At 40.7% G+C, this 27161-nt stretch overlaps 2 protein-coding genes across 2 annotated transcripts; one reads left to right on the top strand and one right to left on the bottom strand.

Moving 5' to 3' along the window:
- The first annotated feature begins 4181 nt into the window (after nucleotides 1-4181).
- On the top strand, nucleotides 4182-23622 carry LOC131233059 (vesicle transport protein GOT1-like). Its single transcript, XM_058229633.1, has 7 exons — nucleotides 4182-4473; nucleotides 6216-6295; nucleotides 22539-22630; nucleotides 22757-22837; nucleotides 22921-23018; nucleotides 23123-23204; nucleotides 23289-23622. The coding sequence occupies exons 2-7, from the start codon at nucleotides 6265-6267 to the stop codon at nucleotides 23325-23327; spliced, it is 423 nt and encodes a 140-aa protein (XP_058085616.1). The 5' UTR covers nucleotides 4182-4473; nucleotides 6216-6264; the 3' UTR covers nucleotides 23328-23622.
- A 903-nt stretch (nucleotides 23623-24525) lies between these two features.
- LOC131233058 (putative invertase inhibitor) lies at nucleotides 24526-25323 on the bottom strand. Its single transcript, XM_058229632.1, has one exon. It carries the CDS (start codon nucleotides 25197-25199, stop codon nucleotides 24642-24644), a length of 558 nt encoding a protein of 185 aa, XP_058085615.1. The 5' UTR covers nucleotides 25200-25323; the 3' UTR covers nucleotides 24526-24641.
- Between the last annotated feature and the right edge of the window lie 1838 nt (nucleotides 25324-27161).

Genomic DNA, 27161 nt, shown 5'->3' on the forward strand with positions numbered 1-27161 from the left:
AACTTCTACACCCCGTTACCTGTGCTTGGCGGTCCTTGAGAGGATTTTTCAATGGACTTCATGCTTGGTCTCCCATGAACGCAACGCGGCATGGATTCAGTGTTCGTAGTGGCAAATCGTTTCTCCAAGATGACGCACTTTATCCCATGCAAGAAGACCCTCAATACAACGCATGTGGTGAATCTATTCTTCAGGGAGGTCCTACAGCTACACAGGGTCCCCAAGACCATTACTTCTGATCGTGACACGAAGTTCATTAACCACTTTTGGCGGACTTTGTGGACTCAATTCGATACACGACTTCAATTCAGTAATGCCTACTACCCACAGACTGATGGGCAGACCGATGTTGTGAATCGCACGTTGGGAAACCTCCTTCACTATATTTTAGAAGAAAAATCGAAGCAATAGGATTTAGCCTTATCTCAAGTAGAGTTTGCATTCAACAATATGGTGAACCGCTCGACAGGAAAATCACCATTCCATATTATCTGCGGACGAGTGCCTCACCACATACTTGACTTTGTCCCTCTGCCCAAGCTCCTAGGCACGAGCATTGCACCAGAATATATGGTTGACAAGATCATGAGCATTCATGCATAAGTGCAGACCAAGCTACATGTCTCAAACGAAAAGTATAAAGAACAAGCGGACAAGCATCGGCAACAAAAAGTGTTCGAGGTGGGCGACAGCGTTATGGTCTGTCTGCGTAAAGAGAGATTTACGACCGGAACGTACAACAAGTTGTAGAATAAGAAGATTGGATACATTCTAATCATCCGAAAGATCAATGACAAAGCTTATGTTGTTGATCTTCCAGATGACATGGCGATCTCATAAACTTTCAATGTCGCGGACCTGACCGAGTATCATGCACCAGAGTAGGACGAGTTCCTTTGAAGTGGAGGGGACTGATGCAGAGCGGGTCGTGGACAGTTTCATGGCCAAGATGGATCAGAAAAGGCCTGGTCCACGACAGAAGTGATTCGGACCGTCAGACCTTAAATCGGGCGTATCTCTCAATCCGGAATGAGTTACCAAGCGTCAAATATATGATTTTGGGGTAGAACGAGCTACTTTAGTCAACCAACCCCGCTACGCCGGGTTACCCAAGCCGGATTTGCGAAATACCCCTAGATCGATGGTCATTTTCCTAATTTAATTCCGTTTTTACTATAAATAGTAAGTTTTAGTTTGATTTTAACTCTTCATCCATTGGGCTTTATGAGTTGTGCCCAGCGTGAAAAGAGCTTAGAATAATTAGGAGAACGGAAATAGGACACTTACTATTTTTGGCCGAAAACCTTGCACACTAGTAGACATCACCATCGTCTATAAATAGTAAGTTTATTATTTATAATATACTTCTGATTTCTCTCGCATTGCTTGGTACCCCTATTTAAAGTTTTGTGAACTGGTTTATTTAATTCATTAATCAACTTCGAATTTTATAGAATTTATTTTATATTTTGTTTGCTTTCTTTCTCATAGATTCGAGAAGCCTCTGTGAGGAGTCCAGAGAAGTTCCGTGGATTTGGAATGGTTATCCTCTTGAGGAAGACAGTGCTCAACCTCATCATGTTCATCCCTGCGTCAAATTCCCACTGTGCGGTCCACTTGATCCTTGGATCTACTTCAAATTTGGAATTATGTACTAAAAGGATATGGAAAAATAGATAAACGGTGTTGATAAATCCATGCATAAAGATGGACCCTCACAGACTCAGCCTGTTCCATGAGCGGAGTTGGAAAAATGCAGCAGATCCAAATCTCAGGTTGCCAGTGGCAGCGAATGGGATCCCTGACCATCGGGCCCACAGTGATGTGTGTGGCTTATATCTATCAATGTTGTCCATCCAATTTGAAAACTCATTTTTTTGGGCATGATCTTCTCCAAAGCAATGCACTTTCAGTTGAGTGTTAAAAAATTCTTCTCTATCTGCGCATTTACCATCAGTCATTTATTTTTAAGAGCTCTACTAATCCATGCACGTGTGCAATAGAGCTCTTATACATACTACACACATGGCACCATATACCCGAGATTTGATCCTCCATCAGAAGGACACCACTACATTAATTCCGTAGCCTAGGAGTTAGATTTATCCACTGGTCAAGTGGGCCACTCGCGATAGGCCTTCCTATGTTGACTTGTGTTTGAAACCGGCACGTGTGAGGCATCTTAGTCGTGCATAAGATGTGTCCTACCTCATAATTAGCAAAATGACATACGGCAAAAAAAAAATAAATGGTATGGGAAATGCTGGTGTCTTTGGTCTTGATCATTAAAAAATTCAGCACAAAAATAAAAATGCCAATAATTCAAGAATGAGAAGTTCGAGGCTAATGCTGTTTGGGCTAAAAATTAATGTAGTGAAAAAAAAAAGAGAAAGCTATATACATCCATATATTTATCTAATATATAAATAAGTTTAAAATTAAAAAATTAATTAAAATCATTAGAATTTCTATATGGACTAAGTTATAACTTATATATTGTTCTCTACTTCTCCCCAATCTTTTATTTTCAAGTAATCCAATCTAACTCTACTAAAATTTTAAACTTCTACTTAAGTTTATCAATTGACAAATTTTAACTACCGAAAGTATTTTTTTAATAAAACTAATTTTATTGAAAACATAAGTTTTTATTTTTACTTTGTATTTTTTGTTTTTTGTTTTCTGTAATATATAGCGTTTTTAACGGACAAAAAGAATCAGGCCAACTCCATCAGCGCGTGGGCCATCCCTTTCCAAAAACAATGAACAAATTAAATATTCTGCGGACGACTCACAGTCAAAGTAGGCCTGTGGGCTCGCCTGATGAGTGGTCCAGAGCTAACTTCCCACCAGATCGAGGCCATTCAAGTGGGCCCAATGGACATGCAAAGCCAAGCATTTTGACCTATCCCGTCATCAGGCAGACCAGATGTGTATGTTTGAATCTGGACCATTGGCCACCTTTCCTCTAACTATCCGCGCTTTTATGTTCGTGTGTCCCATCAATGCTAAGCCATTTTGATTTCTGGGCCGAGGGTAAACTCACGGTGGTAGCTCACACACACGTGTGCAAGAGCCGCCGCTTCACGCCTCCAGCCGCCCGCCCCCTCGCGTGGACCGCCTGTTCTCACGCTCGCTCCCTTCGACAGGGAAGCGGATTGGCTGGTGTACACACACCAGCTATATAGCTGGTGTATTGACGTCAGCAAGTTCTGTGGGTTTAATCCTGAGGTATGTGTTATATCCAAACCGTCCATCCATTTGGAGAGCTCTTATTAAGGCTTGAGACCAAAACTAAGACAGATCTAACTATCAAGTGGACTACACTGCAAAAGGCAGTGGGGGATTGAACGTCTACCATTGAAACCCTTTTAGGGGTCAAAGAAGTTTTAGATCAATATAGAATTTTTTTTTTCCTCTTCATCCGGTCTTTTTGACCTTATGAACAGATTAGATGGAAAATAAACGTTATGGTGGGCCCAGCGAATTTTTTAACAGTGAAAATCATTATCCCGCTGCTATATGTTGTGTGGTCCAGTTTATCTTTGGATATGATTCATTTTTTGGATAACGGTCTAAAATGATCTCGAAAAATGGATGAAAGGTGTGGATATAAAAAATACATTACTGGGGGCCCATGTAACTTTGATCTCCTTTGAACCGTTCGTACAACTCGGAGCTCGAGGAGCGTTAACGCTCGTCTTCGCACGACACGTACCTACATCAGCTATATAGCTGGTGGGTGGTACACCAGCCAATCGCTTCCCTTCGACGGCAAGGAAAAGAGTGTTGGAGGGCGATCCGCGCGAAGAGAAAGAATAGACGAGTCGCTTTGCACGTGGGAACGCAGTATGCGTGTGATGGATCATGTCCATCCTTTACTTAGGGCCGAAGATTAAAATCCCATCTGCCAAATTAATCAGACAATTAACTCATAACGTGAAACCAGTCGTGGGACGAAACAGACGGTAAAAAATAATACTAATAATAATAAAAGATAAAAGATAAAAGCAAGAGCCATTAGTCAACGTACACGTGTATCCATCTTATTGGTGAACCAGCGTGTCATTAGCAACGGTGGCGTTGGATTCATCTCCTTGGTGGGCTACATCATATGAAATTGCGGCTCATGCAACCATTCTGTAGGCCACGTCATAGAAAAAATATAAGATTTAGTTTCAAATACGAAATTATTGGGCCCACTTACTAAAATCTTAGAATTCCTCCATTTTCGGACCAAGGCGGTCTTAAAATGAGCTTTTATAATGTAATAGTAGTTATCGTTTGACACGTATATCATATTTGAAATATTTTAGAGTATTTAATTCATCGCTTTTATAATCACGTGAACATACTAGATAATAGTTTCACATATTCAGTATTCTGAGAAATTCATTGCTGCCAGACATAACTGAAAATCCAAGATTGCTTGTTGAGATCGGATCTCTTTCCTCTTCTTCTCATCTTACGAAGGTAATTTCGTTATTCTTCTGAATCTTTTTTCTTTTTTTTTTTGTCGTTTCACAATCGACGAAATCGAGAATTGCCTGAAATCTCCGATTGCAAACCCTAAACCCCAAATGTCTGGGTTTTGAATCAAGAATCTGATTATTTTTACGATCTTGAATCTTGGAACCCTAGTGATTTTGTTGCTGTTTTTGCTTTGATATCGTTCTGATTTTTTTGGGGGTGATTTCTTGAGATATGGTCGGGGACAAGCATTCTCCAGCCAACGTGTCGTGTGTGCGGGACATCTGAGCCGTGCAAAAGATCGGGCCCACCGTGATGATTACTCGCTCTGGAAATCAGACCAGTCTGCTCGTTATGCGGGCAACGCCTGTATGTCGAGGCAGACAATGGGCTGTCCGTTTACATTGATGGTGTGGCCCATCCGTTGAATGCTCAGCGCTCCCTCTTAGTAATATCACAAGGCACTCTAGTGTAGGCATCTCTGATCTCACCATGATTGGAACCATTAATCTCGCGGGCAGTGTGGATGGGCTCTATCACAACCAGTAATTGGATTGTTCTTTTTTGGAAGTTCTTCCGGTGAACAGTGAATTTTGATCGTTGCTTTGTTTGGAGCTCCACCACCACCTCCAAATAAACAGTCCCAACCATTGTACACATGATCCGCATTTCTGGTCGGTTCAGATGTTTTGTTGGGCATTATAGCAGTGTACTCTTGCCATAGGTCTAATATGTAAGGGACGCAACATTTTCTATTTACTTATGACATGATTGTCTACTTGAAATGACCAGCGTTCTTAACACGTGTGCATGCATACATATATTTATGTATGGATATGTACACACACATGCCTTTGCTGTATTGGATGCTTGATTGAGTTGAATTGCAATAATCAAAATTCATGTAGAAGTGGCTATTACACACACACACACACCAGGTGCATTTTGAAGCTCGATTGAATTGAATTGGAACAACCAAAATTAGTATAGAAGAAATCCCATACATTATGGTAACCAAACCAATACAGATATCCCATATATTATTTTTATTTCACACACACACACACACACACACACACACACAGCAGGTGCATTTTGAAACTCGATTGAACTGAATTGGATCAACCAAAATTGGTATAGAAGAAATCCCATACATTATGGTAACCAAACCCATACAGAAATCCCATGGGTTTCAAGTTGGACCCGACATGATCGCAATTTTGATCTGAGGGCTTGCCCCGTCTGGTTATTTTGATTTTCTAAATTGAATTATTGCAATTCAATTTAATTGAGAATCCAAATGCAGCCATGACAATCTTACTAATTTTGAGTATCGATATCGAAAACTCGAAATACGATTCTTGAACTGATTTAATTACATTGTTGACTAGTATCTTAAGGACTTTAGTCATTTTATGACGTTGATGCAAAAGATTGAATACCTTGGGAGTATATGTTTTTATAGCTTTTTCTCTACACGGCTTGGTAGATCATTCATTGACATTACTTTCTTCTACAGCACCATATTTCTCAATCTGCAGACCTTTCCATCTCAGTTTAGTTCTTTTATTTCATTTGTAATGCTAATCTTTTATGATATGCTTGGTCACTTTTCAGCTTTGCCTTTCTGATATATATCTTCTTTCCTTTCCTTTTTTAACAATCATAGATTATTCGCTACATATTTTGTGGTATTTCCTCCTGCATAAATTTTGATTTGATTTGCATTGCATGTTCCTCTGCAGTTAGTAACATTCACATACACTGTTTCCAGCGCCGTCTAAAAACTGCAACATGGTGTCTTTTGAGATGAATGACAGGAAAAGTATGTGCTCTTGCCTGTTAGTATGTTACAGGGATCTACAATTGATATGAGTTTTCCATATTCGAATTCATTCATGAAAATTTGGTTGCATTTATTTTCTTTGTTTTCTTATGATTAGAGGCTATGAGATGATTAAATCTGTTTTTAGAATTTGTTTCATGAATGATGGCTGTAATTTTAAGCAAGACTCTTCATTATATATAATCAAGCATTTGCTTAGGTAATAAGTTGCATGTGTAAGGCCCACTGTTTTGGTGAACCAAACCATTTATATGCTGGTCTACATGATTGATGGTAGATAACCTTAAAAGCCTCCCCTTCAGATGATCCTAACTGGCTGGTCTGGCCGCTGTTAAATTAGTACATTTGTTGTATTGCCATTTTCACCGTATGAATAATATAATTTGATATGGGGGCACAAACTGATCAGTGATGGATGCCGCCAGATTAACAGCTTCATATTATTGACAGATGAGCACCCTTTTGGGATCAAGAGAAAACAAATGCTGTTTCTTCCAGTCAAGCATCATGTAATACCTCATCATTTTTCTCAAAGGGTTTTGTATTTAGTTATAGCATCTTATATTTGGCACATTCATGGAGATCTAAATTATCCTATTCTGTTGATAATTGCTTCTCTCATGTTCTTTGAGGCATCACCAAGATAGGATTCCTTTGAACTGCAAACATCTTTTCACATTTCTGCTCTTTCTCATGTGTAATATAAATTTTATGAAAACTCCATAATACTTGGGACATTTTCTTGTGGAAGTCTTATTCATTTATTTTTGTTGATCTACAGCCAATCAATTGTTCTCCTATGGAAGGCATTTGTGTTTGACTTGTTAGGCTTCATAGATAAAGAGTCTGGGGACATAGTGCATAATTATATAAATAATAACCATTTGGAAGTGAATATTATTTACATAGGTAATAGGGTTTATTCTTTTCTGCATTTTGTGGGTGACTCTTGGCTTTTTGGAGAACCTTATTGGTGGTTGGAATACTGCCATTTCCCCCCTGCTGCTTCTACTCTGGAAACTCTCACTCAAGCTACTTTGTGGTGCATCTGGCTTGAAAATGATCGTCTTTTTCATGGGAAAGGTTGTATTGCTGCTACCATTTTTTTAGTGAGCTTATGATGTCATAATGGACAGGAACAAGGCTAACAGGAAGATGCTATGAATATTCAAAGAGATTCCCAGATTAATGGACAGAACTAGATGTGGTTTGGCAGAAAAAGCCTAAAGAAAGATGGCGGGGACTGGGACCTGGCTTGCGTGATTCAAGCTGAACTCTGGTGGGGTGGCTCTTTTGGGAATCTGGACCTGGCAGGATGTGGTGGGCTTTTTTGGAATCACCTGCACACATGCTTCCCTGAATTCTTAGGAGCTTCTGCTCATTTTGATTCTAACTACATAGAGGCTTTTCTATGCTTAATGGACCTAGAACTACCATTAATGTCAGCTTAGCCCGCCCGTTAACATCTCCTCCCCTCAACCATTGGGCTTCCCGTAGCATTGTTGATTGTATTCTGGGGTGATGAGAGCTTTCTGGTAAGCTGTTTTGTGGGGGCTCTTTCATAAAAATTAAATTAAATTAAATTAAAATAAAAAAATACTCTACAACAGCTAAAAAATCTAAAGTGAGAAAGCAAAATTAGTTTTCATATCCAGAAATTTAATTTTCATGTAAGCCTACTTGAGCAGCTGGAACAACTCTACTTAAATGGAAGCCTTAGAAGCTCCCTAACTTGCTCACTCTCTTACTCTAAGGTTTTAACGAACACCAACATGCTTTTAGAAATTCATAGCTACAGTCCTTAACATTGGAAGTTCTTTTTATTCTCAATGCTAAGAATAGCATACAATATTGCTAAAGTGAGAATCAATCCAAGTTCTCTAGCTTCTGCACACCGATATTGATCTCTTCAGAAGTGGGATTAACCTTCAGCACATGGATTTGGGCTACTAGACTGAATCTAATGGAGGGGAATTCTCATACCTTCATGCCATGATGGGTGAGTCTTGTTTAATTTATAGTGGTTGTGGAAGTGAATAGGTTCTCATATCAGGCCCCATTGACATGCCTTTATCCACCATCTAGTACTTTCTGGATGTATCTCTCCCTCCATTCCTTGACATTGGAAGTTCCTTTCTGCTCAATGAAAAGAATGATGTTTGACTGCTTCATAAGAAGAAAGGATATTCAACTAATGATAGTGCAAGTTAGAAGAGTTGGGAATCAAATCCAAGTTCTCTCACTTCTCCATCCCGATGTTGCTCTTGTTAGAAGGTGGGATTAACCTTAACCAGATGGATTTGCATCACTAAATTGAATCTCATGGAGGGGGAATTCTCGAACATTCATGCCATGATGAGTGAGTCTTGTTCAAATTTATGGTGGTCTTGGAAGTGAATAGGTTCTCATATTGGGCTGCCGATTGACATGCGAGTTGCTACCATCCAGTACTTTGTGGATAGCAAAAAGCCTAGGGCTTTTACTGCACAACAGATAGGCAAGGTCCACTGCTGCAGCGAATGGCCGCTGAACTGCTGAAATCCCCACAGTTTTAGTTTTAACCAGTGTTCGTAATATCGATACTATTGGCTAATATTATTGGTATCGCACTCCAGATGTACAAAACCGAGTTGGAGAGTCTTAAAAAAAATAATAATAATAATTAGGGGAATGCTCAATATCGTTGAGATATTGATGAATATCGGTCGATATCTCACGACATCACAAAATATCGTGTGATATCGATGATATTAGAACTTTTAGCAGGCTTTTTTGCTAAACATGTTGTAGCCACCTTCCCATTCACGATAGCCACCTACCAATTTCGCCGATAAAAGTGGTGGGATATCGGTAGATTCGACACAGCGAAATCATTCGAAACAATCGGAAGAAAATGGAGAAAAAAAGCTTTAAACGATGGATTTCGTACTTGGAAAGAGGTTGGTTGTGATAGGAAAGAGGTGGGCTGTGATCGGAAAGAGGTGGGTTGTGATAAAAAAGAAGTTGTTGTGATCGGAAGTTCCCCCAAATATCAGATTGTTGCAGCTTGCAGTTGAGTGAATCTTGTCTAACCCAGAAAAATATCCCCAAAAATCGAAAAAATTTCGAGATTTGGGCGTGATTTTGGGCGATTTGGGCGTGATTTGGGGGTTTAGGGTTTTGGAATCCCGAAACCCTCTGCCTCCCAAAATCGGCTTAAGCCCTTTTAAAAGCCATTCGAGCACCGTTGGGATGCTAGGTGGGGTCCACCTTGATGTTTGTCAGAAATCCACTCCATCCATCCGTTTGCGAGGTCATTTTAGGACATGTGACTGAAAATGAGTCGAATTTATCGCACTTTTTTGGGGACCCCACCTAGCATCCCAACGGCGTGGATTTCTGACAAACATTAAGGTGGACGGAGTGGATTTCTCACAAACAACTGGGGTGCCTCACCGGCAGATCTAACACCTTGCTAGATCTGACCGGAAATAAAAAGAGGGCTATTGTATTTCGGTAACAACTGGAAGTGTTTGCAAATCATCATCTAGCCACTTGAAGTGTTGCCGAAACATCATCCAGCCACTAGAAGTATTGTCAGATCGTCATCCAGCCATCAAAATGGCTGTCAAAATGTCATCTAACCACCGGAAGTGATGCCAAAATGTCCTCTAGCCATCGGAAGTGTTGCCTCATAATACAAAAATGCAATTAGCCTCTTACGCAGTCTCACTTGGCATGTATGATATACATGCTCTAGCTTGATGGAGAGTGTTAGGGTACACAATCTTCTTTGTATGTACATTATAGTGTATTTTAGTGTGAGAGCACACATTCAGTTAGCCTGTGGTGCACCATATCCTTGGAGATAATGGTGTATTTTTTAGATTTCATTTGCATTTATTTTGAGCTCATCGGTTGTAACAAATGGTCTATAAATACGAGCTAGTAGAGGGAGAGAGATCTGAAGAAAACGTTCTCCCATCCTCTCTCTTATAGTTTTATTTGTCCCCAAGTCTTTCACAACAGTCTCTTGAGTTTAACAAGTTTCAATGAATCAAGTTCCCATTAAAAAAAAAAAAAAGGAAATCAAAATATCAAACCTGATGATGGATTTCAAATAGTTTGCTCAGGACCTCAAAAAATTATTTTGATCAAATGAACCTTATCATCAATCAATGGTAAACAAATTAGATGGTCTGATCCTTTGAAAAAAGGTCCAATCGGGGATCTAGACCACCCGCCGTATAGGTACCACTTTACTTTTCTTTTTTCTTTTTTCTTTTTAATTTTTGTACGATGATGAGTTTTATTAAGAAACCATTGAATAGAGAACCGGAAACTACTGCAAAGTAGGCAATGACCCTCATCTAACATCTCGGGTCAGCCATCACTACATACACTTCAAAAATAAACAAAAAGATAAAGCAAGGCCCAAGAGCCAAAATGAAACTAGCTAACTTGGTCCACTAAAATCCGGACTCCAATCCCCAGATAGATTTGCAATGAAGCAACCACGGAATTCTAGCATCAAAAGCACCCAATTAATAATTTGTGACATAATTCTTCTTTTTAAGGATTCTCTAAAAGCAACTTTTTAATTTCACGTTATTCCTTCAAGAATCTGAAAGAACAAAGTTCTAAATAATGTTCTTGCACCCTCTAAACGGCCCATGGCATCATTGTAGTAATAACTCTCTAACGGAGACATTAAAATCCAAGACATCCCAAGCCGAGCCAGGAAGGAGACCCAATTTCTTTTGCCCTTTACATGTATGAATCTTCCACACCATTGAACCCCCAACATCTCAAACTATCCTGAACCTTTTCATCCTTAACCACGACAAGGGAAAATAAAGCCTTAGGGCCTGTTTGGGAGCATGGATTTGGAACCCCCTGGATTCGGAACCCCCAGGATTTGCAATCCTCCCAGTGTGTTTGGCACCCTGGAGTGTGAATCAACTTTAATCCAAAAGTACCTATGCATGGTATATTTACAGGGGTTTGCATTTAATTACTAAATCAACTTTAATATCTCTAATTAGTGAGATATGTAATTTTTGACACAATGGTTGTGATAAGCCCGCTGAAATATATGATTTGCCTGAAAATGATGAAATTCCAAGTCTCGGATGGGCCGCAAGCACATGATCATGTCCGAGTGACTAACCAACGATTTTTAATTATTGATTAACATGGACAATGTTTGGATGGTATTGATCATCATTAGTGGGCCATGTGCCCGATAGAATGATAGTATAGTGACACACATGTTAGACCTAAAACTATTGAAATGATTTTAGGTGTAATCTAAGCTCTCACCGTGGATTGCAAACCCCCTCAAAGAGGGGATTTGAAACCCCCAGTTACTTTATTTAGCCAAACAACCAGGGGGTTTGAAACCCCCTCATATCCCCTCCAATCCACGGTGCGAAACGACCCCTTATATGAGGATGCCAAGGGAACATCATCTAGCCATGCATCCAACTAGAAGCAAACTTTAGCACACTTACCAACTAGGTATTGAATGCCTTTACCAAATTGCATTTCTAATTTGCTTGATAAAGGTATTATGTGAAGTTGGATTTTTTTATTTTTATTTTTGAAAGATAACGCAAAATATTATATTAAAAGGAAGAAAATAAAGAGAGCAGTAGCACAAATCTGCTGTGTTAGTAGAACTGCTAAGCGATTAAAAAGTCAAAATTACAAACGTTAGACTTAGACGAGTAGGAAGCCCAATCCACCAGAAGAAGGATGGCCCTGAACGCAACGCATTCTGCGGGATTGGCTTTGTCGTTATAGCACCGATCGTTCCTTTCGGTCCAAACCGCCCACCAAACCGCTAAGAGGGCCATACGCCAGAGAGGAGTCCGGTGTTTTCCACACTTGATCCCATGCCAGAGAGAGAGGAGGCTATTAGTCGAACCTAGAAAGCAACAAAAGACGTTGAACCGAAGAAGGAAGATCGACCAAATCTTGTGAATAAAGGGGCAGTAGATGAAGAGATGATTAACTGTTTCTTCATCGGCCATGCAGCAGACGCATACATTAGTGATGGGCATGCCCCGTTTTCGCAAATTATCAACAGTGAGGACTTTTTGGTTACCAACTAACCAACCGAAAACCGCAATTTTGGGAGGGACCGAGTAGGACCAACCATCATACCGCTGAAGACCCGGAGGGTGAGGGAGATTAGCAAACAGGAGGTCATAAAAAGACTTAACTGAAAAACTACCCTGTTTATCCAAATGCCAGGACAATCTGTCAGGTGTGTTGCGGTTTGGGATGACGTTGTAAATGTAATTGAGAAGGGCAGCATATTCGTCGATCTCCCTTTCCATAAGGTTCTTTCTGCATTCGATGTTCCAAGTGGGGTTCCCGCCTTCAGAAGATAAACAATCGGCGACCCTGCACAGGGGTACTTTGCAATGTTGAAACTGTTAGGGTAAGAGGAGCTAAGTGTAGTTAATCCTGCCCAAGAATCCAGCCAAAAACGAGTCCGGTTGCCACTGCCAGTTATGATGGAAATGTCTTTGAGAAATTCCGGCTTGGTGGAAAGGACGTCCCTCCATATGGCCGACATCTTACGGTTGCATGTGTTATTAGTCCACCATCCCCCATCTGATCTGCCATATTTTCCTTTTATCAAATCGTTCCATAAGGCCCTATCTTCATTTTCGAGTCTCCACAGCCATTTCCCCAGAAGAGCGTCGTTCAAAAGCTTAAGGTCCTTGATGCCAGCACCTCCGTCTTGCTTCGGGCGACAAACTATTTTCCAGTTGATCAGATTGAATGTCCTTATCTGATTTTCCATGCCAGAGAAAGTCTCTTCTAAGTTTGTCCAGTATCTTCACAATATAGGACGGACATTTAAACAACGACATCTGATAGATCGGGAGATTGGGCAACGCCGAGTTTATAAGGGTTAGCCGGCCTCCTAAGGATAGATATCTACTCTTCCAATTGGCTAAATAGGACCGCATCCTGACAATGATCTTGTCCCAGGACTTCTTTGGGGGTTTCCCGATGCATAAAGGAAGGCCAACGAAAGTGATGGGGAGGGAGTCAGAAACACAACAAAAGAAATCAGCATAATCCTTTAGTTCAATCTCCTCCATGTTCACCCCTAGCATTGTAGACTTGGGCAGATTGACACGCAGACCTGAAACTGCTTCAAAACAGCGGATGATCGTGCGTTAGTTGCTAACTTTTGTTTGGTTGGCGTCACTAAAGAGGAGAATATCATCGGCGAATTGGATGTGGGAGATTGGAACGAACATGCCCTGCACGCTAAACCCGCTAGTGAGGCCAGCTTCCTGGCCTTTGATAAGCATGCGAGACAAAGCCTTGCCCACAACCAAGAAGAGGAAAGGGGAGAGAGGATCGCCCTGCCGCAGGCCCCTAGAGCTTTGGAAAAAGCCTTTGGGGGAGCCATTGGCGAGGACAGAGAAGGAGGGTGATCCGACGCACTCTCTAATCCAATTACACCACCTCTTGTCGAAACCCATCCTTTGAAGCAGATACAGAAGGAACTCCCAATCGACATGGTCATAAGCCTTTTGAATGTCGAGTTTGTAGAGAAGTCCCTTGCGTTTGGATATGGATCTGGAATGGAGAGCTTCATTAGCGATAAGGGCACAGTCCGTTATCTGGCGAACTGGGATAAAGGCACTCTGATGATGGGATATAACCGATCCGATGACTCCGATCAAGCGAGAAGCAAGAACTTTTGCTAAGAGTTTATAAGGGCCCCCAGTCAGGCTAATTGGCCTATAATCAGATAACGTATGGGCTCCCCGACGTTTTGGGATGAGAGCAATGAACGAGGCCCCGATTCCTCTAGATAGAATTCCTCTCGAATGAAATTCAGAAAAGAAGCCCATTATATCATCTTTGAGTAACTCCCAGAAAAATTGAAAGAAAACGATCAGAAACCCATCCGGGCCAGGAGCCCTATCCCCTTCCATATCGTTGATGGCCTGCAAAACTTCTTTGGGGGAGAAAGGAGCTTCCAGAGAGACTGCTTGGTCCTCTGAGATCTTTGCGAAAGGAAGATCATCAAGGGAAGGTCTGGTCCATTCATCTTTCTTCAGAAGATCCTTGTAAAATTGGACAATTTCTTCCGATATAAGGTCCTGATCATCAGTGTAAGTGTCATCGATTGTTAGACTAGTTATAGCGTTCGTCTGACCTCTTTCGCTAGCCATGTGATGGAAAAACTTGGTATTTTTATCACACTCACGAATCCACTTACATCTGGATTTTTTGTGCCAGGAGATTTCTTCCTCTTTGAGCTTTGCTGCGAGGTCCTTTGTCAATTGGATCCTCCTGAGAAATAACAACGGATTCTGAGCTTCCTCTATCTCTTGATCAATCTTCGTTAGCTCGGATAAAATACCCACTAACTCGGCCTCGCGCTTTTTCACCTCTATCTCCTTCCATTCCTTCAGCTTTTGCTTAAGCATACGCAACTTGTCGCTGAGCTTGAAGCCGGCGAAACCTGAGCATGAGAATCCGGCCCACCATTCTTCAATCATCTGTTTAAAACCTTCTATCTGGAGCCAAGCTATGTCGAATTTGAAAGGTTTGGGGCCCCAGTTTCGTTCGTCAACTGCCAGCAGAATCGGGGTGTGGTCGAACGTAGTGCTAGGGAGAGCAGATTGCGTTATTTGGGGGTATTGATCTAGCCAATCAGACGAAATGAGAAACCGATCGATCCTAGTTATAATGGGGGTCACCCTATCATTAGACCAGGTGAATTTTGCTCCCAGCAAGGGAAGGTCGTATTGATCTAGCCAATCAGACGAAATGCGAAACCGATCGATCCTGGTTATAATGGGGGTCACCCTATCATTAGACCAGGTGAATTTCACTCCCAGCAAGGGAAGGTCAACTAGAGCTTCGTCTTCTATCCACTGGGAGAACCAGCACATGGCCATCGTGGTTCTGCCGCCTGTGGATTTTTCACCAGCCGTGCAGGTGATGTTGAAGTCGCCTCCTATACAGCAAGGACCATCAAACTTATTTCTGGCAGAGCTCAGCTCCTTCCAACACTCCTCCCTGAGAGAATCCTGATTCGGGCCATAAACAGTGCATATAAGGCATGAAAAATTAGAAACGGTATTTTTTAAAATTACCGATAGAGAGTAAGATCCGCTCCAGTTGTCGATAAGATTCCAGGAAGAAGTCTTCCACGCCACGAGGATCCCGCCTGAAGGATCCCTTAGCATCCCGACTGACCCACTGAGTCATAGAGCGATTCCAAATCGAACCCAGCAATTTGTCACTGAACTATTGGACTTTGGTTTCTTGTAAACATATCACGTCAGCTTTGCTCCTGGCACAGGTGTCCCTGATGAATCTCCTCTTACGTCTGGAGCCGACTCCTCTAATATTCCAGGATAGAATGTTCATTTGGATACTGAGTTGCCCCAAGGTGAAGTAGCCCGAGAGGGAGTGGAAGAGGTAGTATGATTGGGGGATCGAAGGATCAGACTGTGGGTCACCCTGATGCTTTGTAATCTGTCTGAAACTTTTTTCGGAGACCTGCTCTGAAGAATCGGGCAGCTGCACTCCTGGATACAGTGGAAGAGAGATATGAAATCTTCCGGGTTGTCCCCAAAAGATACACTAATGGCACATCCGACGTGTCCCACCGCGTCTCGGATCCATTTCTTCCTCTAGATGATCTTGATCAGCTTGGCTCTCTCCTCGTCCGGGCCTTTTAAAAGAAGGATGTCTTGGGGACACACCACCCTGCAGCTCTCTTCCCGGGATTGAAGGGGTTCTGCCTCCAGAATGATCTTGTCGCTGTTTTCCATGAACATCTCAATGAGCACTTGCCCTGGAAGAGAGTGGAGATCAAATTGAGAATGAGGGGAGGCAGGAGAAGATAGCTGTTCTACTGCTTTCGACCCCGAAGGAGAATCTTCGCAGCGAGGGGAGGAGATTACCCCAAGGGACGCGGGTCGGTGGATAGACAGGGCAAGGTTTGTAGATCGTCGCGAGTCGATGTTGAAAGGAGATAAGATTCGAGATTGCAGCCGATTAAGGACACATGGAGATGACGAATCGACCGCAGCAGTAACATTAGAATTCGAGGGAGGTTCCGATACTGAGGCGAGTAGCGGAGGCTCGGAGATGCGACGGAGGAAGCTTCCGAGGCTGTCGTCTGTATGTTCTACAGAAGGTTCGGGATACGCGTCTGGAGCAATGATCACAAGTCGACGATCGAGACATACATCCGGCGTGGAATTCGCGCGTGTGGGTGAAGCTTCGAGGGAAAAGTGAGACGTGTCGATATCTTCGTGGGGCCCGGCACGCGTTTCAGAAAAGGAAGGGGGTTGCGTGACGTGAGAGAGAAGCGGGGTCGGACGCGTGTCTGCAGGCGCCGCTTCACAGTAAGGTGGCGTACACGCCATCTCACGTCTGTTGAGAAGCCTGATCGAGCCACCCGATTGAGAACGCGTGTCAGTGGACGTGACTGGTGCTCCGCGGGATATCGGCCTGAGTACTCCTTCACTAGGAATCGGTGTTCCGCTGGGAGCCTGAACGGAGACACCTCCCTCAAACTGGGATCCGGTGAGAATCTGAACCTGCTCCGGGGCTGCAGATAGAGGCGATGACTGTCTGAGCCTCCAAATTTCTCCCCATCGGTGAATAGGACTTGACGGCACCTCCCTCAAAATTGGGAGGAAAAGATCTCGCCCCGCTGCCCTGACCAGGATGTGATGAGGAAGAGGGTGGCCCTTCTTTCTCTGAATTCTGGCCCTGATGACGTCCATTTCATCACCCCTGAGAGTTTTGGTGTCGATTTCTATGAGAGTGCCTAAGGTCGAAGCAGCTGTGTTGAAAAATTCCGCATACCAGAGCTCCAAAGGGACGTACCATATCAATACCCAGAACTCCTCCATCCCAAAACATGAAAATTCCTCCCACTTCATCATCCTCTCGATAGGACTGTTTTTGTGAATGGTTCTGGCCATGATAAGCATGTCCGGGTTGACTTTAGGGCCAACATTGATCCACAGTTCATTGAATCCAATGGGTTTAATGTTGAAGAGAGATAAAGGGTACCGACAGCACTTGTCGAGCCATTTAGTCACTGCGTCATTGGTAGCACTGGTTTTCATGATCGCCACTAATGATCTCTGAAGAGAACCATTTGGATACCGAGCCATTTATGTGGAGTTGGATTGTCCATAATGTAGGCCCCACTTGAAGTTCCCCTTTTCCTCTCAAGAATCACTTTGATCTAAAGATTGTGCCATATGATTAATTGAGAACAAAATGAACAGTCTAAGATCATTAATGACAAGATAATGTCTGATTGTGCCACCTTTGTAGGGAATTTTCAAAAGATGGAATGTAAAAACTTTTAAAAAATTATTTCTATTAATTAATTATATATAAAAAATTTGAAAATTTTATTTTTGTTAATTAATGATTGATTCTCATCTAGATATAATCAAATTTCAAAACCTACTTTGGGTGGTTCAAATCTTACCTTATGATCATGTGTTCTTGATATGAAGAATCATTGTCGTTCCTTCTCAAATTGAGGTCTCTCATGATCTGTCTCCAATAAGGGAGTACAATCAAAGCCAACCTTCTCTCTACATTATAGGGTCGTAGAGAAGGGCTGGAAGAATGAGAGTTGTCAATCTAACGGACCACAATAGAGATGGGAGAAGATGAGAGAAGATTCTCTCTCTCCCCCCCTCTCCCTCTTTTTCTTCTTTCTTCTTTCTTCTTTCTTCTTTCTTCATGTCTCTCTCTAGGCGTGTGTCTAACCCTTAGAGAGAAGGGGTTCTTTTTAGCTTGGTCCTATTCCCCTTGGGAATAAGATTTATATATAGTAGGAGGTTTAGGATTTCATGAAAGCACCTGTTTTGGTACTTTGTTGCCTTATGGACTTCAGTATGTGCTGCAACTAGGTTATCAAGTCAATGAGATATCAATGCCCAAATTGCAAACACTTAAAAAGGTATATCCACAAGAATAACAGAGTAGAGAGGGGGAGAGAATTTTATTGATAACAACCTTCTCTCACAAAAACTATAAGAAAACTCACACATAGAAAAATATTCAAATGCTTAACTCCTACACCACTACTCCCTTTTATAGATCCAAAATGAATCTTTAATTAAAATCCCTCCAACTAAGAGATTGATTTTAGATCAATTGCAATTTATTTCAAACCAATGTAATCTTCCTTAATATGGTAAAACCTAATAATAAAAAGAAAACATGGAAAGTAATTATATCTCTAAAATCAGCCCATATCCTCAATCATATCAACTGCATCTTCAAATCAGCCCTATATCTTCCAAAAACAGTAAATTACAATCCTTGATTTACGCCCTTAAATCTATAAATAATCATCCCGAAACCGGCACATGTTGGGCTCTACAGTGGAGTGTCTATGTCTTACTGGGCCCTATAGTGGGCTTAAATGGGCTTAAGTGGGTTGGACCCTACAGTGGGCCTGGATGAGCCTAAGTGGGTCATGGGCTTGCATCAGTATCTACTAAATCAAATGTTTGTCTTCCTACCTAAACCATATAGCCAAATAGACTAATGCCCTTCCTCTAGCTACGGCATCCAATTGAGGCGTTTAAAACCCAATGCAAAGCTCTATAATGGACATTAAAAGATCTGACTGTTGATTTCTATCAAATTTAATAAAAACAAATCTATGATGAAAACAAAAGATTCAATTGTTGAAAATCATCATAAAACCTTTTGGAAAACATCTGATGATACTACCCAACTATTTTGAGCTTGATGGAGCATCTAAAGGGTTAGATCTAGCTACAAGTGGATCCTTTACGAAAGTACATCGGGTCTTAACTGAATCTTAACATGTGGACCCAATAACACCTATGTCAGCACCACTGATGTAGTATTAAAAGGTGCATTAAAGCCAACGCATCATCCCTAAAGTCCCTTTGCAATCTCAAGTTAGATGATAAGTCTAAGCTAGTTCTTGATCAAGTTGATCCAATCAAAGCATGATGGATACTCTTGGTTAGGAGACTTGACAAGATCCATCCAATACAGGATATCCAATTGAGCCCAGAACTAGGTCTTGATCAGCAAAAAGATGTCCATACTCACATGTCTGAAGGGCGTTGGCAACTCTATGCCGAATGGCGGAGGTTAATCGATCTCATTTCATCATTGGTTTAAATCACATAGGATGATGCAAACTAATGCTGAGTTGCTCAAACCCACTGGGATGGTCATGGAACATTTTGCTTAATCAAGAATCATGGAACATCAGCTCTTCAATAACCCAACTGGGCCTTTATGTCCACTGCATTCTTTCCCCATGGACCTTAAGAGATTCCATAAGGAAGCCCTATAACCCATTAATACATCCAAGTTTCAAATCACAATTAACAACAAAAGCATATAGAAAATGGGTCACTTATAGCCCTATTTCATTCATCAATAAAGGTCGCTAATAACCAATTTCCAATCAATAAAACAATCAGTCTAGTCCGATTGGTTTTCTAGGGCACACATAAAACCACCACCCTTTGCTTTCCCATTCCTATCAAGAATTGCTTTAGTATGATTATCCTAGCTATCTAATCAACGGGCAACAAAACGAATGGTCCAAATCATTTATGAAAAAATTTGTTTGAACATGGATCTAGGCCATTCATCTTGTGTGCCCCATGTATGATATTCCCATTACTCTCAAGTCTCAAGAATCAATTTGATTTTATCATCTTAGCCATCCAATCAGCACTTAACAAAATGGATAATCTAGATCATTTATGATAAAAAGCTTATCGAGATTGTTAACCTTGTTGTCCCCACCTTTTATTCCCTCGTTCGCTCGTTTCTCTCGAGAATCACTTCAATATGATGATCTTTATATACCCGATTAATGGCTTACAAAATGTACCACCGGATAGTTTATCACAAAAAATCAGTGTCCAGAGTATCGGTATTGTTACATGCATTGATGACTTGGGATATGAAACATGCATCAATATCTTGTCAATACTATCTTAGGTACCAAGTAAAATATTGCTGTCTGAAGGAAAAAATAAAATAAAATTGAGGAAACATTAGGAAGATGGTGGAATTTTTCAGTGGAACTTCAGAGGATGATAAAAGACATGATTATACACTGAGAACTCAAAATCTTGTTAATACCATCGTAGGTATCAATATCTTGTCAATACTATCTTAGGTACCAAGTAAAATATTGCCGTCTGAAGGAAAAAAATAAATAAATTGGGGAAACATTAGGAAGATGGTGGAAATTTTCAGTTTAACTTCAGATGATGATAAAAGACATGATTATACACTGAGAACTCAAAATCTTGTCAATACTATCTTTGGTACCAAGTAAAATATTGCCATCTAAAGGGAAAAGAAAATTGGGGAAACATTAGGAAGATGGTGGAATTTTTCAGTGGAACTTCAGAAGATGATACAAGACATTTATACACTGAGAACTCAAAATATGACATAAATGATAAAAACAACCGCACATAATATGTTTCCATTGTATAAGAACCCAATTATTCACTGTTGGACAAGAATATTTGATTAATAGATATGATGCTAATGCATTAATTTTTAGGAAATAATGCAATAACTTGGCACATATGATGCACTAATTAAAACACCCCTAGGAAAGATCCTTAAAAAAATTTTAAAATTTATGTTTTTTTTTTTTGTTGACATTTTGCGGGTATTAATGTTGGTACGATCAATACTATCGATAATGCCGCATGATATCAACAACACGGTGCTCTTTTTTTTTTCCCAAACGGATGTTGCCCATATCTTATGATATCGTTGATACATAAGAGCGTATTGGCAATATTATCAATGATATCTTGTGTATTTTATTTTATCCCAGTATTTGTGTCGCTGACCCAACGACACTGATAATATTTTTTATATTATCAATAATATTGGGCATTCCAGGAACATTGAAAAACCAAAAACATCTAGTTCATTGATCTAGACCACTATCTTGTGGTCCCTATCTCTTCTTCTCTATTCCTCCCAGGAATCACTTTGATCTGACAATCCCAACCATCCAATCACTGGCCAACAAAATAGACAGTCCGAATTCATTATGACGAAAAGGTTTTATTCTTGAATCTTGACCATCCATCTTATGGGTTCACATATGATTATGGATCAAAAGGTCAAGCCATGGACTTGTAGTAACCAGCCTATGGGCTCCAGAGATGGAGGGAAGGAGAGAGGTTTTGAATTTCACTAAATATTTTTATAAGAAATTGCTTGCCAAACAACTAGTTAACCATGTTTTGGGGGGAGGGAGGGAGAGGTTGTGCTTTGATGGCTAGCGCTGAGTAAAAAAGTTTCCAGAAGTTGCGTTGTGATTCTGGTATTTTTGTTGGCACCCAGGGAAATTGTATAGTGGTAGTGGGAATGGGAATATGGGCCATTCGCACAAAGTGGCTTCTATGCTAGCAGGATCACAAACAGCTTGATACCCATGGTGTCTTGCTAAAATCATTTTAGAAGCTTTGGAGCTGCAATTATCCCACATTAATCAGTTGGCCAATCAAGGGCAGGGTCTGTGGCCAGGGCTCATGTTCTCAAGGAGTCTTTAGCAAATGAGGATCTGTGTTCAAGACCCATAGTTATTTTCTTTCTTTTTATTTTTTTTTCCATTATTATTTTTACATTGGTGCCTGTTTGCTTGTGCTAGTAAAAGGATCTTTTTTGGCTGCCTGTTCAGGCCTCCTTTTTTTCTTTTTTTTGAAAGATAATGAAATTCTATTAGAAGCCTGTTCAGGCCTTTTTTTCTATTTTCTTTTCTTAATAAAATTTTCACTATTCATCAAAGAAGAAGAAGAAAGACTTTGTTTCTCTTTGAACGGAAAGGAAACAACAAAAATGCATGGTGCAGTCTTGTTGTTTTGTTTTGGACAAGTGCCCATAGGAAGTCCTTAAAAATTGCAAGCTTTGAGAATTGTCTAAAATCTCTTTACATGTGTTACTGCTTCAGCGTTTCTTTGCATGTTTTCAACCTCTCAAAATAACCCTTCTTTTTTTGCTGTCCTTCTTCTTCTTCTTCTTCTTCTTTTATTTTTATTTTTTATTTTTTTGTGAAATGCAAATGGTTTTTGTATAAACCAGCTGCTTGCTTGTTTTCCAATCTTTTCATGGTTGCCTCCTGTTACTCATTTTCCTGTGTTTTAGAAGATCTCTAACCTTGTCACCTAAAATGTAACAGAAATTGGACTGGGATTGACTGGTTTTGGCGTCCTTTTCTCATTTCTGGGAATAATATTCTTCTTTGACAAGGGGCTTCTTGCCATGGGAAATGTAAGTTAAGCATTCATCTCAGGCTTATTTGCTCTTTCACCTCTTTTTTTTTTTTTTTTTTCCCAATCGACTGGTTCCACACTATACCTGCATTAACCGATGGTTCATTTTTGTGATACTTGTCAGATCCTCTTCCTGTCAGGGGTGATGTTAACCATTGGATTGAAATCCACCATGCAGTTCTTCATGAAACGCCAGAACTACAAGGTTTTTTCCTCTTTTTGAGAACCTACTTTTGTCTTCCTTCCTTTCTCCTTTTCTCACTGGTGCTCTTTTGATTGGTTGGACAGGGAACATTTTCCTTCGGCTCCGGCTTCTTTATGGTCCTTGTGGGGTGGCCCATCATGGGCATGATCTTGGAGGCTTATGGATTCATTGTACTCTTCAGGTCTGAAAATTTTCTGCTGTTTGGATCTGCCTGCATACCTTAGTAAATATCCTTGTTGATTTTCTTCTTCTTCTTCTTTTGGGTATTTTCTTTTGGTTGGACAGCGGCTTTTGGCCTACTCTGGCAGTGTTTCTGCAAAGAATACCTGTTCTTGGATGGTTGTTCCAGCAACCTTTTGTGACATCTGTAAGAAAACTCACAAACCCGTTTCATTATATTCGCAACTCTACTTTGGCAGGCCCTGTAAGGTTGTATATTTTGTTTTTGCAGTTCTTTGATCGCTACAGACCTAGACGAGTACCTGTGTAAATGATTCCAGCTCTAGGACCCACACGTTACAAACCTGATGTAAGATGGCATCCAATCGAGAGATTCGAACTCCTGATTTTTCTTACTCATTGTAGTTGAAAATGTTCACTTGATTGATTCATCATTTTTGGGCATTCCAACCCTCTCGTGTATGTGGGATTACCTCGGCCGCCTCTGTTGAAATGATTTCGGTTCTTCAAATTTTTTTTGCCCTGTGAATCTGTAAAAACAAAGATGGTTATGATTTGCATACAGCCAAATGATACGGTGAATTTTCTGCCGGTTCGAGGTGTAATTCTCTCTTATTTGCCTCTTTAATGTGCATTGGCTGTGCCAACTACTAGTGTATAGTTAAGAGGAGTTTACGTTTGGCAGGATGAATGGCCCCTCTTGCTTTACAAGTAGATGTTTCGTTGGTGAATTTGGACCACTCGGACAAACCATGTATGGTATACGGTACTAAAAACAGTGAAATTTGATGGATGTGGATTGCATCTGGCCCCTGCTTGGACCGACTCCGTCCAGGCAGGGGCTCTACGGAGCCCACCGTGATGTATGTGTTTTATACACGCCGCCCATCCATTTTGACAGATCATTATTGGTTTCGAGCCCAAAAATGAGGCAAGTCCAAGTCTCAAGTGGACCACACAATATCAGTTTTGATCAAGCTGATATTGTGTTTTCCCCTCATCCAGCTCTCTGTGACCTTATGAACTGGTCGGTTGGCAAATAAACATCACAGTAGGCCCTAGTAAGGTTTCAATGGTGGGCCTCATTATCACCACTGCTTCCTTAGGTGTGGTCTACTTGAGCTTGGATCTGCCTCCTTTTTGAGCTCATGCCCTGACATGATCTGTCAAAATGGATAGCCGGAAGGATAAAACACATGAATCAAAGTAGGCCCCACAGAGACCCTGCCTGGACAGAACGTGAACCGCCACCAAATTTAATGATCCTAATCACCTGGTTAGTGGGTGTCTAAGCTGAGAACTGCAGTGAGCCATATGCAATAGGGCCCACCAGATGTACGATCTTGATCAACTGGTAGTGCAGGTAGATGTACAGTGTGGAGCCATGGTGAGAGTTGTGGCTGGTAACTTTCAAGTCCAAACAAGACAGCCAGTTAGCCAGAGAAGATAAAGACAACCAGCGGTGACAGATGCATGTGAGGAGATACCAAAGAACGTGAACGAGCAAATAGATAGAAGAAGAGACGCCCAAGTCAGATTCATGCATGAGCTTTTGTTCTTACATAAGAAACTAACATCCAGAAAACATGAAAAGGAAATGTCATAACAGAAGCGAGAGAGAGAGTCAAGCAAGATGTGTAATGGCCAAAGCCATGGCGCACAGCTGGAAGAGATTGGTGTTCTCTTTTGTCAATGGAGACACAAGACCTTTCTTCTCCTTGAACCCATCTTCACATGTCTCTGCATCGCTCATGGTGGCGCTCACGAACGTATCCACATCCTCGAAGTTGTTGTACTTGAAGGCCTTGATTGAATCCTTAAGTGCAGTAATTGCATCTGAATACACTTCCAAGCATGTCTTTAGGCATTCTTTAGTGAATCGGTCCCGTGTTTGGTGGTTCAGCTTACGGACACGGTACTTTGTGTGCGTCGCGTTGGTTGTGGCCAACTTCAATGAGATGAATCCTAGGCCCCGAAGGTCCGCGGTGTGGCTCTCTGGTACTGCCCAAAGAGATGTCAGGCAGAAATCATAGCTCAAAACGGGGTCGATTTGGGTGGATTTGTTACATGTTTCTTGGATGAATTGAATGCCAGGAAAACCTACGCAAAGTTGGCCTTGATGGGAGAAGAAGAGGAAGAGGAGATAGACAAAGAAAAGGATAAAAGGCCTCATCATCATCATCTTCTTCTTGTTTTTCCTTCTCTTCTGGGATGCTGATTCTTCCCATTGTTCATTTATTTATATATTGTTAGAGTGATGGGTAGTTATGGGAAGCTTAAAAAAGGACTACTCAAGTAAAAGAAATGAGATAACGAAATGGGTATGACAAACAGTATTCTGTGATTTTCTGTGTTTCTATAGGGCAATTATTCTCAATTTCTTAGAAAGTAATTTTCGTTATCACCCAAAAGCTATCTTTAGTTCTAGCAGTTAACTGGACGGTTACACACGCACGGGTGCACATGTGGACGATATTCAGCGTCTGTCCACATCGCAAGTTTTGTTTTGATGTTTCAGCCAACCACATACATTGGCCCCGCCACCTTGTATGTGTTGTGACCCAAGATCACGGGAAGTATATTTCATCCATTCCTTTTGATTAACAGTTCAGTAGAGTAATATTTCATCCATTCCTTTTGATTAACAGTTGAGTGGGTCATACAACAGGGATCGTTGTTGGGATGGAATGTGCAATACTAAAACCTTTCACACAGTTTGTGAGAACCATCCTGTCAACTGACATTTATCAAATTTGAAAAAGAGTCAGAAGAAATGGTTCGATTCTCTTATTTCTCAAACTTGAGAGATTTATGAACTCAGATCCTGATGTATATAAATACTGATAGTCCAATGGAAGCACGAATTTCCAAAAATATTTAAAATATTTCTGTTCTCAACAAAAGCACGGTTTTTTTTAGTGGTGTTCAATCAGTTGTGTATTAATCAATATTCGGTTGATTGGTCTGAAGTTATTGACAAACAAGATTTGTCCACCTCTAATTAGGCCTCCTCTCATTTCTTGAATTGAGAGATCCATGAATTCAGATCCGGATGCATATAAATACTGATGGTTCAACAGAGGCAAGAACTTTCAAAAATATTTGAAATATTTTGTTTCTAAATAAAAGCACTGTTTTTTAATGGGTTCGGTAAGTCATGCATTAATCAATATTCGACTGATTGGTCCGAAGTTATCAATAAACAATTAGATTTGTCCTGCCATATATGTGTCCTCTTATTTCTCAAACTAAGAAATCCATGAATTCATATCTATGTTTTTTTAGATCCCTACTCATGCCTCAATGCTAGTTGTAGACTTACAAGGGTTTCAACACAAAATTATGGGTTCGACTACCCATTGTAGTGAAAAACAACGATGGTGTGAGTGAGTGTATGTGGGGTGTGAGTGCATGTGTGATAATAATAATAATGATAATAATAAAGAATTAATTTTTTTCAAAACCCCAATGCAACAAGATTTGTCCACTGCCAAACAGGCTTGATTCTTGGATTCCGGGAAAATGTCACATCATAATAAACCCAATAGGTCGACACCATGGGAACCTTTCCTATCTCATGGGATGTGGACTCTTACAAGAAAATATCAACATAAGCATTTTTTACACACTCGCATAGCCACTCAATACGGTAATCTCAATGTTGAAATAGAGTTTATTTACCACTAAGCTATATATGAAGCTAGACCCTTGACATAAGCATTTCACAATTAATTTACTTAAAAACAAGTTTGAAATCTACTAGGCATTTACAAACAAAGTCTCTTTCAAAGGGTAATGCTATTAGGTACACATCCACATGGTCCTTTTATGTTTGTGTTTGAATTACGTCTCCTTATCTATAATAATAGATGATGCAAATTGCTTATAATTGCATCCTCCTTACATGGATTCTCTAAAAGGCGTTATGTGTGCTTATCAAATATAAAGTCTACATCGAAAATAGTAAAAGTGTCATTTCATCTTGTGGAATTTCCAGAGCAAATCATGTAAGCAGGACTCGATTACTTAAGATAAGGCTTAGGTGATAATCACGACAACAACGATGATAATGATATCTAACAAGCACACATGATACTTTTCTACTGTAATTTTTTCTCCTTTAATCTTCTTATAGGCAATCCAA

This window comes from Magnolia sinica, chromosome 18, assembly GCF_029962835.1.
Source record: "Magnolia sinica isolate HGM2019 chromosome 18, MsV1, whole genome shotgun sequence".
NCBI classification, from domain to species: Eukaryota; Viridiplantae; Streptophyta; class Magnoliopsida; order Magnoliales; family Magnoliaceae; genus Magnolia; species Magnolia sinica.

Coding starts and splice junctions, on each gene's coding strand:
- LOC131233058 (XM_058229632.1), bottom strand. CDS start 25,199: ATGATGATGATGAGGCCTTTTATCCTTTTCTTTGTCTATCTCCTCTTC.
- LOC131233059 (XM_058229633.1), top strand. CDS start 6,265: ATGGTGTCTTTTGAGATGAATGACAGGAAAA. Junction 6,296..22,538: donor TGAGATGAATGACAGGAAAA/GTATGTGCTCTT, acceptor AAAATGTAACAG/AAATTGGACTGGGATTGACT. Junction 22,631..22,756: donor GGCTTCTTGCCATGGGAAAT/GTAAGTTAAGCA, acceptor GATACTTGTCAG/ATCCTCTTCCTGTCAGGGGT.